At 40.5% G+C, this 16149-nt stretch overlaps 1 protein-coding gene across 1 annotated transcript in view; it reads left to right on the forward strand.

The window, feature by feature from the left end:
* Positions 1-3975: 3975 nt before the first annotated feature.
* The window catches only part of Fam199x (family with sequence similarity 199, X-linked), a 35699-nt gene continuing 23525 nt past the window's right edge, over positions 3976-16149 (forward strand). The window contains exons 1-2 of the mRNA NM_001271176.2: positions 3976-4444; positions 14241-14460. Of these exons, the coding sequence (NP_001258105.1) occupies positions 4248-4444; positions 14241-14460 (417 nt within the window). The 5' untranslated portion in view covers positions 3976-4247. The remainder of the gene's footprint in view (positions 4445-14240; positions 14461-16149) is intronic.

Raw genomic sequence — 16149 nt, forward strand, 5'->3', positions numbered from 1 at the left:
CACATATAGTGGGCATAGGTCTATAATCCAATAATCAATGAGCACAAAGCTGTGGGAGAAGCATCAATTTCAGACTATCCTGGGCTATATAGCAAGACATATTTGTTTGCTCAGCTATGGGGGAAATTGAAAAAGAGTCATCATACATGGTAACAACTGCTCTACTACTGTGCTAAATTCAGTCTCTAGTCTGTTTCATTAAGGTACATTTGCATCCTGACTCCCAAAATTAGATTATGAAGAGATTTCTTTTGGTTTGGTAACTGAAATAAACAGTTTTCATATGATGTACCTGTGGCATAGTCCATAACTGTACTTTGTATTATAATTCATGCTTTAATATTTATGTATCTGTAGCTGTTGTATTCTAGTCCAGCAACTTGGGAGCCTGAGCCAGGAAGATAAGAGGTTGTGGCCTAGAATGAACAGAAATATAAGGCCAGTTTTTGCAACTTAATTAACAAAACTGTCTGGAAGGTTTTTTTTTTAATGTATGATAAAATTGAGGACTGGGAATTTTGTTTGGCGGTAGAAGGATAGTATAACCCCAACAAAAGACAAAGGAAGGGAGGGTCCGATTTTTTAACTTTGTTTTTTATTTTTTGAAATTATAATAAAATTACATCTTTTTGAGCCAAGGGATCACTTAGACCAGGCTGGCCTAACATTCCATATGTAGCCAACAATGGCCTTGAATCATAATTATCCTGCCTCTGGCTCTCCAGTCTTCATGGAAAATTAAATGAATTACTATCCTTATAGTTATTTTATCAAAGCATGTCAAATTGCCTTTATCATTGGAATTGTCTCTGAAATTATTCATTTGATATTATTTTGTCTTTTAAGAAAAAATAGGTAATGCAAGACATTGGAAATGAAGGGGGAACTCTGATACTAGGAACTCTGGGCTAGATATATAACTCAGTGGTAGAACACTTGCCTACAATGTGCAAGGCCCTGGGTTCTAACCACAATAACAACAAAACAAACCATCTGAAACCCTAACTACTTGACCAAACTTGTAGATCCAGTCCTCTTAATTTTATGCCTGATAAGAGGACTCATAAGTAAACAAGCTCTACATGTTATAGTTCAGCGAATAAAAGGTGATTTAAAACATGCTCTGTGGTAGGTTGAATAACAGCTCTCTCAAAAGATATATCTATATCTTAATATGTGGAACTTGTGAATATCACTACAGAATGGCAAAATAACAGATTTATTATGAATTTTGATTGGAGGACCTTGGACTGAATTATGTGACTATGCCTGAAGCCTAGTAACAATGTGGTTACAGACATGAGGCAGACAGAAATCTGACAAGCACGCACAAGGGGAAATATTCTGAAAACTTCGATGAAATGTAAAGATGAAGTCACACGTGCTTGAAGCTATGTGCTGCCACCAGAAACTAAGAGACAAAGGGTCATTTCTTCTCTAGTAACTCTGGAATGAGCATGGCCTTCCCAGACCTCAGACTTTCAGCTTCCAGTACTACAAGAAAGTAAATTGCTGTTGTCTTAAGTTAACAGGTTTGTGGAAGTCGTTTACATTAACTGAAGATATCTAAGGTAACACTCAAGACTTTCTTGCCCTAGAAGATCATGAAATCCAAAAGCCCTTGGTTCAGAATAGTTACTTCAGGATATGAGATTACTTTTTGAGAATGTGGACTGCTTTGGAGGGGGTGAGGGGAAAGGGGAGCAGAAATAGTATTTCAATCCCCAGAGACTACACTTTACCTCAGACAGTTTGGTTAATTACATCATAGCTACTTCTGCAGACTTCGGACTGAGCATGGAAGCTAACCTAGTCCCTTGCTTGGAGCAGCATTCTTAGCTATAACTTCTATCACAGTTGTTACAAGAATTTGTCTGTTTTTGCAGTTTTAGATGTGTGGTTTCCCATCACATCCATTGTTCCATCCACTGTTCCAACAAGTTGTCATACAATAAGAAGTACAAAGAAACCTGAATACAGATTTAAATAACACCTAAACATGGAGGTCCGAATAACCATGGATGAGAAGCTGATAGTCACTGCGACACCATGAACAGGAGTGAAGATATGGAATGATTGTACCAAGTTATTTTATTTTATATACAGGGCCTTACAGTGCAGCCCAGGCTTGACTTCCACTTTGGCCACCCCCTTGTCTCATCCTCCTGAGTGCAGTGATTGCCAGCTTGAGTCACTATGCCTGGCTCTCCACCCTGAGTTATTAATAGTTTCTTTAATTTAGGCAAAGTCTACAAGCCACAGGAGGGACTGAGAACAAAAACTGCCTACCTGCACACTCGGCTTATACAAATTCAATATGAAAGTAAATTTACAAACCGAGTACAGGGTTCTTTTAAAAGTTAATGTGGCTCATGATATTTGCTGAAATAAAACTTCCCTGGGAAATGTAAACATACTAGTTATTTGCCAGCATGTGCTCTTGAGCTTCAGAATGCTGCCTACAGGATCGTTCGAGGACTTCACTTTATCACCACTTATTTTCAGACATACCGCAAGCCTTCCTTTGTTTAAGCATGGCTCATTGGGCCTCACTAATCCCAGACAGACTTCTGTGGATTGGTACACTGAGGACTATGATGCAAAACATCAGTTGTTCAGTCTTTAAATTGGTCAACCCAATTAGATCTTAAGGAATGATCATTTTGAAAGCCACATTCTCAATGCAGTACATCTTTACTTTTTACAATCTGAATAAAAGAGCCCCATCCAGTAGGTATCTAAATGCCTGCATCCAGAAGGTAGAGGTGGCTATCTATGTGGTTGAACAGTTGGGAGGCATGCCCAAGGGCCTACGTTCAATTCCCAACATACATATGTGTTTTAATCATGCAGATTTTTGTTATTCTTCAAACAAATCGCCATAACTTTTCATAGCATTTATGCACCCTAGAGATGATTTAAAGTATTTTGAAAAATCTGTATAGATTATATGCAAGTTATATATTTATATGTTTTATATAAGGAATTTGGGATCCTGCACTCAAGATTAATCAGAGTTATTCCAGGGATATAAAGGCTCTTTAAAAACAGTCGACTATTAAAACAAAAACAGGCCTCGAAGATTTGAAATCACTTGTCTAGAACACAGATTAAAATGCAGTGCTAGGAGCAAAGAGCATCATTTGATACCTAGTAAGTTGATTTAAGTCAAACGAGTTAAGCTCCATAATATCAACGGAAGCAGGGATGTAGGACCTAACAGCAGGAGTACTACATAAGTCTCCTTTGGGAGATAGGGAAGGCTTCACCAAGAAGATACAGCGCTTGAGCTGGGGATTTAAGGATTAGCAGAGGAGAATAGCAGGACATTCCAAACAGAGTACACGGAAAGAAAGCTCAGAACACAAAAGAACATTATAGTCCAGCAGCTCTGAGCAGCCTAGCTGCTTTATAGGGGTTTCTGAAGCGAGGCGATTTAAAAGTGAGGCAGGATTTTTTTTTCTCCCTCTCTTTCCTCACTCCATGGTCCATTTCTCTTACAGTTCATTGCTTTGGCTCGGCCCACCTACTGCAGGAGCTCAGTACAAGTAGATTCGAGACAGGGTGGTCCCACGTGCTGGTGTTCAAGGGCACCTGGGACTCGCTTTTCATATATTCTCTCAGTGTGACCTTGGCTAAGTCCCTGGTCCGAAGGGCTACAGCTGCTGTTTGGCCATCGTTCGGTTCTGGAGTGAGAGTAGGAAGCACAAGGAGAAGGAGGAGGGGGAGAAGGGGAAGGGAAGGAAGAAGGAGGGGGAGGAGGTCGGCTTGGCTGAGGCGTGGGCCCTTCAAGCATCCCGGAATCCCGGACCTCGTGGAGCACGGGGCCGGTTGGGTGCCCTGGGCTTCAGCCACGGACATTCAGTTCCTCCTCCACTCCAGCAGGGGGCAAGGGCAGCGGCTCGGGGCGGCCCTGGAGCTGGCAGCGGCCGTGGGGCGGACCGAAGCCCGCAGCGGGCAGCGAGCGCAGTGGGCGGGGCGGCCGGGCCGGGCGGCGGCGCCGCAGTGACTCGTCGGGCTCGGTGGCGGTGGCGGCGGCTTCGGAGGTTTCAGAGGAGCGGACTGTGTGGCCGGTGGGCTGCTGCGGCCTCGCAGCTACCTTTGTGCGGAGCCCTTCCCTTCTCGGGCGGCTGCGGTGGGCACACCCGGGGGCGGCGGCCACCGCGGCCAGGTTAGCGTGGGGGAAGGGGTGAGCGCCCGAGTAGCCCATCGGCAGTCAGTGAATCCAAGCCGGCCCACCTCCCACGATGTCCGACGAGGCGTCGGCCACCACTTCCTATGAGAAGTTTTTAACCCCAGAGGAGCCCTTCCCTCTCCTAGGGGCCCCTCGTGGGGTGGGCACCTGCCCCAGCGAGGAACCTGGCTGCCTGGACATCAGCGACTTTGGCTGCCAGCTCTCCTCCTGCCATCGCACCGATCCGCTCCACCGGTTTCACACCAACAGGTAAAGGAGCTCTTCCCAGAACCGGGGCGGACTTCCCACAGCCAGGCGGGCGGCCTGAGAACGCCAGGTTGCACTCCTGCAGGGTTTCTCCTGGTCCCTCTTGCAAGCCTGAGCTGCGGGCTGCCCCCTCCCCCATCTTCCTTTGACCAAAGCTCTTCTCAGCTCCTCCCTGTTTTCACCCCCTGCCCTCTGATTTTTCTTAAGACCAGCTTCCTTGCACCTTCTTTCTTCTTCCCTTTTCCTCTTTACACTCTAGCAATTCTTCCCTTCCTCATTGATCTTCTCCTTTTACCTCTTCGTGACCCCTGCCCCCACCAGCACGCTGAGAATCCTAAACCCCAACTCTTGATTTTTAGATTCATCTGCAAAAGTTTAACCCCTTTCATTTCCGGTACACTACAGAGTAAATTTGAGAGAGCCCAAAATCGATCAGTAGCTCTTACAAAAGCACTTTTCAAGATTGAACCTCCTCTTTCTCAATTTTAACCTCACCCTATACTGAATTGTACCAGAAAAATTGTCATTTTTCCCCCCATTGTTGCTTTCAGACCAGGATCTCTCAGAGGTTAGTCCATAAGCAAAACTGTTTTATGCAGTGAGGATGACCTTGAATTCCTGGTCCTCTGGCCTCTGCCTCCCAAGTGCTTTGATTACAGACATTTGTGATGTCCAACTAAGCTTAGTTCAAATTTATAATTTTTTTTCAGTACTATGGCTTGAAACCAGAGCCTCACGCATGCTAGATAAGCTTTCTAATCTGAGGTATATCCTTACTCTATAAACTAGTCATTTCCCCCTTCCTAATGAATACATTGCCTTACTTCTTTCTGTAAAGTAATGTAAACTCTGGAAGATTCCCTCCTATAGCATACCACTGGCCTTGCACCACTGATGAGGGAAGTAGAGTGAGTTTAGTGGGCTGATTTATACAAATAATTTTTTAAAGGTGTTCATCTAAATTATTTTATTGGAAGGCAGTGTTCTGGAGAATTATCTCATGCAAACATTTAAATGTTATGCCTAACGTGGGCAATACGACAGGGGTTTTCAATATAGCCTCAACTTTTAAAAATAATTTATTTTAGGGGCTGGGGATTTAGCTCAGTGGTAGAGCGCTTACCTAGGAAGCGCAAGGCCCTGGGTTCTGTCCCCAGCTCCGAAAAAAAAGAACCAAAAAAAAAATAATTTATTTTAAATTGTGTGCAAATCGGGGGTGGGCATGTGCATGAGAGTGCAGGTGTCTATGGAGGCCAGAGACATCAGACTCCCTGGAAATGGAGTTACAGGTGGTTGTGGCCAGGCTAGATGTGGATGCAGGGAACAGAACTTGGGTTGACTGAAAGAGCATTACATGATCTTAACCATGGAGCCATATTTCCAACCTCTAACACATACATACACAGAGTATGGATAAGAGATGAGGAAAGGGTCCATGTAAGGGTAATAGAAATAAGGAATCCAGTTCTGGTTTCTGATCCAACTTTGCTATATGAGTTCAGTCAGATCCTTACATATTTTGCATATATCCCCCTGCTAACCTTAAAACAGTATCTCTTTACTGTGTAACCCATGTGTTTACACATATCATGTGGTTTATAAAGGTAAATCTATAGTTTTAGAAACAATGTTATTCAGAATACCAAGGCAACACATTTTATAATGAGGTGACAGTGAGTTTCTTACAAAAATTCCAAATCTTTATGGCAAACGGAAGAAATTGAAGTCCAGAGAGAAAGACCAAGTATGAAATTCATAACCCCTAGTCAGGTGAAGGCCTTGCAGATATAGATTGCTCCTTTGGAGCCAGAGGTCAAACTTGGATTAGAGCTAAAGGATCTAATGTTATCAGTGATCACAGCACTTCCTTGAACTTAGAGAAGCATCCTTAGCCTATGAAAAGTGAACATGCATGCAAAATTGAAGTGAGCTCAAGGTATTTGACTTCTGAAGCAGGAGACCAAGTTACACACCCAGTAAATTGAGATAATTTCAGTATTTGCCAACTCCTGTGATGGATTGAGGGCAATCAGCTGGGTGAGAGGTTGGGGGTAAAGCACTGCCAAAATCTGGTGATTAGGGGTGAGCGGTTGGCTGGGAGGTTGAGGGGCTCGAGCAATGGCTCTTTGGTTAAGAGAGTGCAGTGCTTTCACAGAGGACTTATATTCTGCTCTCAGCGTCCAGGGATGTTTTTTCTTCTACAATTTGTCCTGTTCTCAGCTCTAAAGATTCTTCTAAGGTCTAGGTGGATGTTTCAGTTTTCTGAACTCAAACATTAGTTCTACCCACTGTCTGTGTGTTTATTTAGTTAGTTATTTTTTCTTTACTTCAGACAGGGTCTCATTCTGTAGTCTAGGCTGGTCTGGAACTCACTGTATAACCCAGGCTAGGTTGAGACAATTCTGGCCTGGTCTTCTGAGTGCTAGGATTGCAGCAAGAGCCACCAAACCTGGATTGGCTCTTTCATTTCATACCTGCCTTTCCAACCCAATACTTTACAAGCAGGAATCCTGGTTATGAATATGTTTTATCAAAAAGTAAAGGAGGAGTTGGTAATAGATATATAGTTGATGATGGTTTTTGTCTTAGGCCATCTTGGTTTAAATTTGATGTTGTTGTAGTTAATGTTTTCTTTTTTGAGACAAGTTTTCTCTGTGTAACAGCCCTGGCTGTCTTGGACCTCTCTATAGAGGAACTCACAGAGATCCACCTGCCTCTGCCTCCCAAAAGCTGGGATTAAAGGTGTGCACCACCATGCCTTGCTATTATTATTATTATTTTTAATGTGTGTTTGGCCACAGGTTTGAGATATCATCTCATGTAGCCAAGAGTAGGCTTTACTTTGGGATCCTCCTATCTTTCCCCCAAATCTAGACTGCTGATATGGTAACCTCTGTCACAGATGAGATTCATCCTAAGACATTAACACTGGTGCTGTGACTCCCTGAGTTAATGAGATCATAGATACAGCCTGGTATGTGTGGGTTGTTGAGATTACAGGCATATATCACTAAAAAACGTTTTCTTTTCTTTCTTTTTTTGTTTTTTGTTTTGTTTTTTTTATATTCATAAATCTTTGGGGGGCTTTTTTTTAAAAAGAAAGGTTTATTATTCTGTAGCCCCCAGATTGGCCTGAACGTCACTATACAACCCAGGCTGGCCCTAGATTCATTGAGATCCTACTTCACCAGTGGGAGCCATCGTACCTGACTTGTCCTTCTTTTTTGTAGTGTTCTGCCTTCTTGTCCTTCTGCAAGATGGTGTTTGGGGAGATCATGGGCTTGTTGCCGATTCTTTTTAGGGAGAAGTCATATATTTTAGCACAGTTTAATTTGGGGAGCTCTTTTATTTTGGAGGTGTATGCATCACTTCTTTTCTTCACATCATTTGCCAAGTCCATGCAGCTGTCTGTAGAGCACATATGAATAGTTAAGCAGGAAAATCCTACTTAAAGTTTAGTCACCATAAAGGAAACTATTTAGATATTTGGATTATATTTATTTTGCTTCCTGTTTATTACCAGATAAGAAAATGGCCAGATTGTTCAAATAATACTCTTGATGAGGGCCTTGTGAGGATGACAATGTTGTGCCTTTTCATTTATCAGATACCAGGATGGATCTACAATCTCACTAACTCAGGGAGTCACATCACCAGTACTAATTGCCTCTCAGGTCGATTCTCATCTGTGATAGAGGTTACCATGCCAGCAGTCTAGATTTGGGGAAAAATAAATCCTGTCACAAGTAAATAGCCTTATTAAGGTAAGGAACTCACTGTCCAGATCTTTGGAGCTGCACACACATATGGTCCTGTATTACTTGGGGTGCCAAATTAGGAAGGTCACTAGAGCCCAGGAGTTAAGTTTCTAGATTCCATCTTAGAAATACTTACCCTTTGCTGTGAGTATATCATATGATGTGATTAGTCTTCTGGAATTTTGGAAAAGTAGAATACATTTTTGTAAGTCAAATGTGAGTAGACGTCTAAGCAAAATGGCAGTGTTAAATACATATGTGAGTTGAAAGCATTTTCTTTTGCTGAGGTTTTTCTGTTGTAAATAGAGGTTTTGTTGACCTACCTTTCTATCTCTTGCTTCCTTCCTAACAAGATTGGTAAGTCTTGTGACTAAAATATGAGATTAAAGAGGATAATGTAGTTGGTTCTTTCAAGAGAATATGTACATTGACATGAACCATTGGGAAAAGTATACAGGTGAGGACATGATCTTACTTTTCACACTCGTTTGGCAGGATATGAAAAGAGGTATCAGAGACATCAGCTACTCAGCTGGGTGATTTGTTTCTACAGAACTAAAGATTGTTCTAGAGTGCCATCTCAATAGGCCTCTTTTTTTGTTTTTGTTTTTGTTTTTTGTTTGTTTTTTAAATAGTCTCATTCTATGATCCTAACTGGCCTGGAACTCACTGTGAAGACCAAGCTGGTTTGGCACTTCTCTTGATCCTCCTAACTCTGCTTCCTCAACACTGCCATACCTATACCTAGCTCTTTTCTGAATTTGAACATTTTTGTAATTTTATATTTGACATAGTTTTGTTCTATAGCCCAAGCTGGCCTGGAACACACCATGTTGCTTCTGAAAATAACTAAGTCTTTAGTTCATATACACTCTGGAACAGCCTTGGGAAGAAATGCTATTAGCTTTACTATATTTTAACTAACATTTGAACAATACTTGTTGAACTGTTAAAGTCAATCATCATAAATATTGAGATTTTTATCAGCATTTTTCTCTCAAAGTTTTAGGGAAAGTCTCCTTTATGAGTAATTTTATGGTTGTAGTTAGAAATGTGATGTTTGGCAGCCTTAATGGACTAAGATGTAAGGGCTGGACTGGAGAGATGACTCTGTATAAACTTGCCTACAAAATGTTTTGGATTTGGGGACACTGTAAAGTTTGGATTTTAGATTACAGATATTCAACCTATATAATGAAACAGGGTCAGGTTATATGTATTATTTCGAACTATTTATTATAATTATGTGGTTCTGTACATTCCTGTTCTTTCTCATGAGTATGTGCGCAAGTTTATATGTGTTTTTGTATGTTAGTACCTGTTTGTGGGAGTACACCCAAGTGATGTTGCTGGTGGTTTTGTCTGCTTTCCACCTTGTTCATTCAGGCAGGAACTCTCATGAAGCCTTGGTTTGCCCATTCAGCTAATTTTGTCTAGCCAGCTTGTCCTGGGGTTTGGAGTTTCCAGTGGACAGTGATGCTCACTTGCGTAGTTTCATGGGTTCTGTGATTCAGATTCTGGCCCTTGGGCTTGTGTTGCAAATGCTTTAACCATTGAGATACCTCCCCAGCCCAGCTCTTTCATTTTTGATAAGTGGTTTGAAAATACGATTGTTGACATAAACTGGTTATTCTTCAAGGCTTTGGGACATTTAATTTTATTTACTTTATTTTTTTTACTTTATTTTTTAAAAATAATATTATTTGTACATAATTTAATACATCTTTTACTTTCAAAATTTCTATTTGAGGGAAGTAGAATCCTAGAAGGGGAATTACTGAGTCCAAGGGATGAACTTCGTATCAAATGCTAGAAATGGATAAAAGTATTTTTATCCATTTTTTCTGCATTAAAGATATAAGAATTGTGTTTGTAAGTGACACTAGATATATGTACATAGAATTTAAAATCTTTGACAGGAAAAGGTACTATTTTTCTTTTTTTGGCAATTTTTGTTTCAGCTGTGAATCCTGTTCACTTACTGCTGAGCAAAAAGGCAGCCACATCTGAGTGTATCCAAGCCTCGATATACACTCCCAAATCTGAAAACCTGAGGAACACTGAGAGAGTGCAAAAGCACACAAATGCCTGACTCTTGTCAGTGATTGACTAGTTAGGTTCGTAAGTGGGACAGGCTTTTTGTGAAAAATGTCATTATTTCACAAGGAGGCAAAGGATTCCACAGGAGTTTTGCAAGCTGAAAGCCAATTCTAATAATAATAATTAAAAAAAAGGTTAGTTGCAGCTTCTCCCATCACTGAAGATAGTATTTGGCACCGAGATGTTACTGACTAAGAATAATTGTTAAATGACTAATGAATAAAGGTAGAGACTGGTATGGAGTCACGTGGAATTTGAAGACAAGAAAAAATAGTTTGCCCAGTCTACTGCTACACCCAGGACATAACTTCTAAATGACTAATGAATAAAGGTATAATTGCTATTTAGAATCTTTATTGCTAGACCTGGTGATGAGGTTAATTCCTCTGGGTTGTGTACTATTATTAGTCTCTATTTGTTCATATATGTGTGTATATTCATGGGTATGCAAGGATTCATGTCAAGGGTCTTTTTCAGTTATTCCCCACCTTATTTTTAAAATCTGTATTTATTTTCTGTACATGTGTTTTGCCTACATGTTACATGTATGTCTGTACCACATACATGTGGTACTCATGATATCCAGAAGAAAGTGCCAGAACCCCTGGAACTGGAGTTACAGATGGTTGTGAGCTGCCATGTGGGTGCTGGGAACTGAACCTGTGTCTTCTGTGAGAGTGACCACTAAGCCACCTTTCCAGCACCTAACTTATTATTTTGAGACAGAATCTCTCACTGAGCCGAGAGCACTCTGATCTGGTTAGACCAGCTGACCAGCAAGACAGGATCCTTCTGTCTCCACTTGCCCATCACAGGAAGTATTCCCTCACACTGTTAGGTCAATCGTTCTTACATGGGTGCTGAAGCTAAACTCGGGTGCTCACATTGCAACTCCAGGCAACTTATGTACAGAGCTGTTTCCCCAGCCCTAGTATTTTTTTTCTAATGAGAATATTATCTACCTACTAACCATATGATAAAACTAAGTAATATCAGAAAATGTTCTAGGGTCTGGGGAAATAGCTTAGTTGGGAAAGGACTGGCAGAGTTCAGTTCTCAGAATTGGTAACACAGCATGCCTTATAATCCCAGTGCTAGGAGAGGGACATGTATGGATTCCTGGGACTCTCTAGCCAGTCATCCTAAACTACTTGGTAAGTTCTAGCCAGTGATAGCCTGTCTCAAAACAAAAGTGTATGGTACCTGAGAACTGAACAAGGTAATATGCTGGCATAAACACACATATATACATGCATGAATCCCCTCCCCCAAACATACACACACAAACAACACCCAACAGCAAAGTGTTCTAAAATTTTTAGATGAGTTCTGTATTTAAGTAAGTTTATTGATGTCTGCTCTTTTATTTAGGGAACTAAATTAGCATTTCTGTTTCAGTGCTTTAAAATATTTTACCTTTACTTCAAAGGATAATATACCATGCAATTTTTATTTCCTACGTTTTGTAAGTCATGGGCTGTTATATTTAAGGGTAGCTGTACAAAACAGATAAGAAATTGTTCAAAGTTACATAATTCAAGAAAAGCTGGATTTAATGAAAGATGAGGTGCAACCTAATAATAGACTTTTCTTCAGAAAGTCATTATTCCAGGGGCTTATTAGTACTGGAAATAATAATTATTATTTTAAGGATTAGTTTCCTATGTTACTAGCAAGGCAGTTTGTGTTTATGCGGGATCTTAATGAACAATGTTATAAAACTGGTGAAAATTTACAAAAGAAAAAAGATCACTGTACTGCAAGATAGTCTTAATGCACCAAACCTCTCCTGTAATATATACTAGTGACAAAATGCTATATATCCTTGAATACACACAAAATAGTAATGAAACACTAGCACAAATAATAGAAAAATACCCAATACATATTTTTTCTTTGTTTTTCTGAAGCATGGTCTCAATATGTAGTCCTGGTTGGCCTAGAAATTGCTGTATACCAGGGTAGGCTTGAGTCCATAGAGATCTACCTGCATCTGCTTCCTGAGTGGTTTTAAGGCTTGCTCCACCATACCTGGCCAGATGCACACTTTTAAACAAATTAAACAAAAACTATTTTTTACAGTTTATCCATTATTATTGTGTATGTATAGTCAGACTGACTCTCTGTGTGTGTGTGTGTGTCTGTGTGTGTGTGTGTGTGTGTGTGTGTGTCTGTGTGTCTGTGTGTGTGTGGAGGGCATAGATGCCATGGACGTCACGGGAAAACTTTGTGGAGTTAGCTCTCTTCTTCCACCTTTGTATGGTTTCCAGGGATGGTGAACTCAGGTCAGCTGGTGGATATCTGAATTCAAGGCCATTCTGGTCTACAGAGTAAGTTTCAGGAGAGCCAGAGCTACATAGAGAATCCCTGTCTTGAAAAACTGAGAACGACTGTATATAGCTGCACAGGTAGAGGCACTTAACCACCAGCCAAATCTAATGACCTGACTTCTGATCCAGGGACTACATGGTGGAAGGAGAGAACCAACTCCTGCAACTTGTTCTGTGACTTAAAGACACACACACACACACAACATATTAAATATATAGTTCCCAGGACGACATCCAGATTATGTGTATAGAGTGCATGTAAAAATAGTTGATTTTACATACATGTATCTGTGTACCATGGGCATGCCTGATGCTTGCAAAGACTGAAAGATTGTGTTGGACCCTCCGGAAAGAGTTACAGATGATTGTGAACTGCCATGTAGGTGTTGGCAGTTGAAGCGGATCCACTGCAAGAACAGTCCCATAGAAATTGGTTTTATATTTAGACTTAGATTTCATCTCCAACACACACACACACACACACACACACACACACACACACACACACACACACACACACAGATATTCCTGAAATTTGAAATCGTTAAACTATTAAAACATACCCAGTCCCCAAACATGTCAGATAAGATAATTGCATTTACTTAAAACGTTCAGTATATAGTGAATGCTAAGTGAAAGCATGATACTAAAATATATGAGCACATGGGAAAAGGTACCAAGAAGCTATGTAGTAGGTATTGCCAGATAGTGGACTTAATATGTTAATCTTATACACTCATCTCTTTATTTTTCATATGTATTCATTATGTATACAGTGTTCTGCTTGCATGGATGCCTGCAGGCCCGAAGAGGACACCAGATTGCATTATAGATTGTTATGAGCCACCATGCACTTATTGGGAATTGAACTCAGGACCTCAGGAAGGGCATCTAGTACTCTAAACCGCTGGGCATCTCTCCAACCCTTCATTCATTTCTTATCCCTACATTTTTTTATAGTGAGATTATTTAACGTTGGTAAAAGTTATTTACAGGGCCAGAGAAATGGGTCAGTGCTTACAAGAACTTGCTGCTCTTCCAGATAACCTGAGTTGATGTCCCAGGACCTAAGTCAGTTAGCTCAGGTGGCTAACAGTGGCCTGTAGCTCTAGTTCCAGATGTCTGACATCATTATCTGTCTTCAGTGGGCACCTGCACACATGAAGCACACAGAAAAAGAAGTGATTGTTTAAATTAAGAGGAACCTTTTTGCTTTCTGAAAATGAAATGGAGGATGAATGGATGGGGGAACTACTACAGTCGAGGTATAAAGTAAATAAATTAACTATTCTTTAAGAGGTACTTGAATTTATCTCCACTTTGCATTCCTTTATCTGGCCTGAAATGGGTCACCTCATTTTCAGTAATGGTAATAACTGCTATGTACTGAGAGTTTTCTATATGTGCTAAATTTTCTATTCTCATACAGTCCTCACAGTAACTGAGCCATCCCTTAGTATATTTTTAAAGGGTAAAGACTCTAAGAAATAACCCCACTACCCTCATACTACAAAAGATCTTTGTTGTGAGTATACTAAGTGGGTTTTATTAATGTCTTTAAATTGTGTGAATTCTGTGATTCCTTATGTGATTTCTCTGGTGCTTTTGAAGGTGGAACCTCACTTCGTGTGGTACGAGTGTCGCAAGCTCAGAATGTAGTGAGGAGCTCTTCTCGTCAGTTTCTGTTGGAGATCAAGATGATTGCTATTCCCTCTTAGATGATCAAGACTTCACTTCTTTTGACTTGTTCCCTGAGGGAAGTGTCTGTAGTGATGTCTCCTCTTCTATCAGCACGTATTGGGATTGGTCAGATAGTGAATTTGAATGGCAGGTAAGGTCCCTCCCACTATCAACATCACTATTGTATAAGTAAAAATGGCAGGTAAGTTTTTCCCTGCTTTTCTTTCTTCAATTTTTTTTAAATTTACATTTCAAATGTTATCCCCTTTCCCCCACCCAACCACCCACCCTTCCTGCCTCCCTACCCTGACATTCCCCTACACTGGGGGGTCCAGCCTTGGCAGGACCAAGGGCTTCTCCTTCCATTGATGCCCAACAAGGCCATCCTCTGCTACATATGCAATTGAAGCCATGGGTCTGTCCTTGTGTACTCTTTGGGTAGTGGTTTAGTCCCTGGGAGCTCTGGTTGGTTGGTATTGTTGTTCTTATGGGATTGAAAACCCCTTCAACTCCTTCAGTCCTTTCTCTAACTCCTCCAGTGGGGACCCCGTTGTCAGTTCAGTGGTTAGCTGCAAACATCTGCCTCTGTATTTGTCATGCCCTGGCAGAGCCTCTCAGGAAACAGCTATATCAGTCTTTAATTTCTTTATTTCTTCCTTGATCAAGTTGTCATTGAGTAGAGCATTGTTCAACTTCCATGTATATGTGGGCTTTCTGTCATTACTGTTGTTATTGAAGACAAGTCTTAGTCTGTGGTGATCTGATAGGACGCAAGGGATTATTTCAATCTTCCTGTATCTGTTGAAGCCTGTTTTGTGACCGATTATATGGTCAATTTTGGAAAAGGTTCCATGATGTGCTGAGAAGAAGGTATATCCTTTTGTTTTAGGATGAAATGTTCTATAAATATCTGTTAAATCCATTTGGTTCATAACTTGTTTGCTAGCATTGCGTTTTCCCTCCTATGTGGATTCATCTGTGTTTTAAGATCATGTTTTCAGTGAATGATTTTCTCTTTCCTTCCAGTCTATTTCTTGCTGTTCATCCTACCTAGATCATTAAAGTGTTTTAACCGTAAAATGTTTGAAGTGGCCCTAGTAATGATGATGCATGCCTATAACCCCACCCCTCAGGACACTGAGGGAGCTGGGAGGCAGCCTTGGGTAGGCAGTGGGACCCTGGGTATCCTTCTACCTGAAAAAAAAGTAGAAAAGGTAATAACAACATTGGAGAAAGCTTACTGGTTTTCCCCTGTTCTTAGGAAGAGTACTTTCAGTCTTTTGCCATTTAATATAATGATAAAAGTAGATTTTTTTTCAGTAAATGCTATATATCAAAAAGGGATTTTCATTCTATCGCTAGTATTGTCAGTATAATCTTTTTATCACGAAAGTGGTTTTGTCAAATTTTTTTCTGTATTTATTGAAATGTTAGATGATTTCTTCATTCTATTAATAGAATGATTAAAGTTGATCTTTTAATAAACTTGATGCTATTACATTGATTGCTTTTCCTGTTTAATCATCTTTATAGCTCTGAAATAAGCCCTAACGTTTCACAGTATTTAGTCCCTTTAAACTAATTGTGAGTGTAGTTTTATAGTATTCTGTTAAGGAAATTTATATTCATAATTGTAAGGGAAACTAGTCTCTAAATTTCTTGTGTCTGTGTATTAGTCAGGGTTTGCTGGAAGCAAAGAACAAATAGAATAAATACATACTAAATGGAGACTTATTAGGTTGGCTTACATGGTGTGGCCTGGGTAGTCCAACACTTGTCGTCTCGCAATGGGGAGGTTGAAAACTTTGTAGTTGCCCAATGCATGAAGCTGGGTGTCTCA

The sequence above is a fragment of the Rattus norvegicus genome, chromosome X (assembly GCF_021556685.1).
Source record: "Rattus norvegicus strain SHRSP/BbbUtx chromosome X, alternate assembly SHRSP_T2T, whole genome shotgun sequence".
Taxonomy (NCBI): domain Eukaryota; kingdom Metazoa; phylum Chordata; class Mammalia; order Rodentia; family Muridae; genus Rattus; species Rattus norvegicus.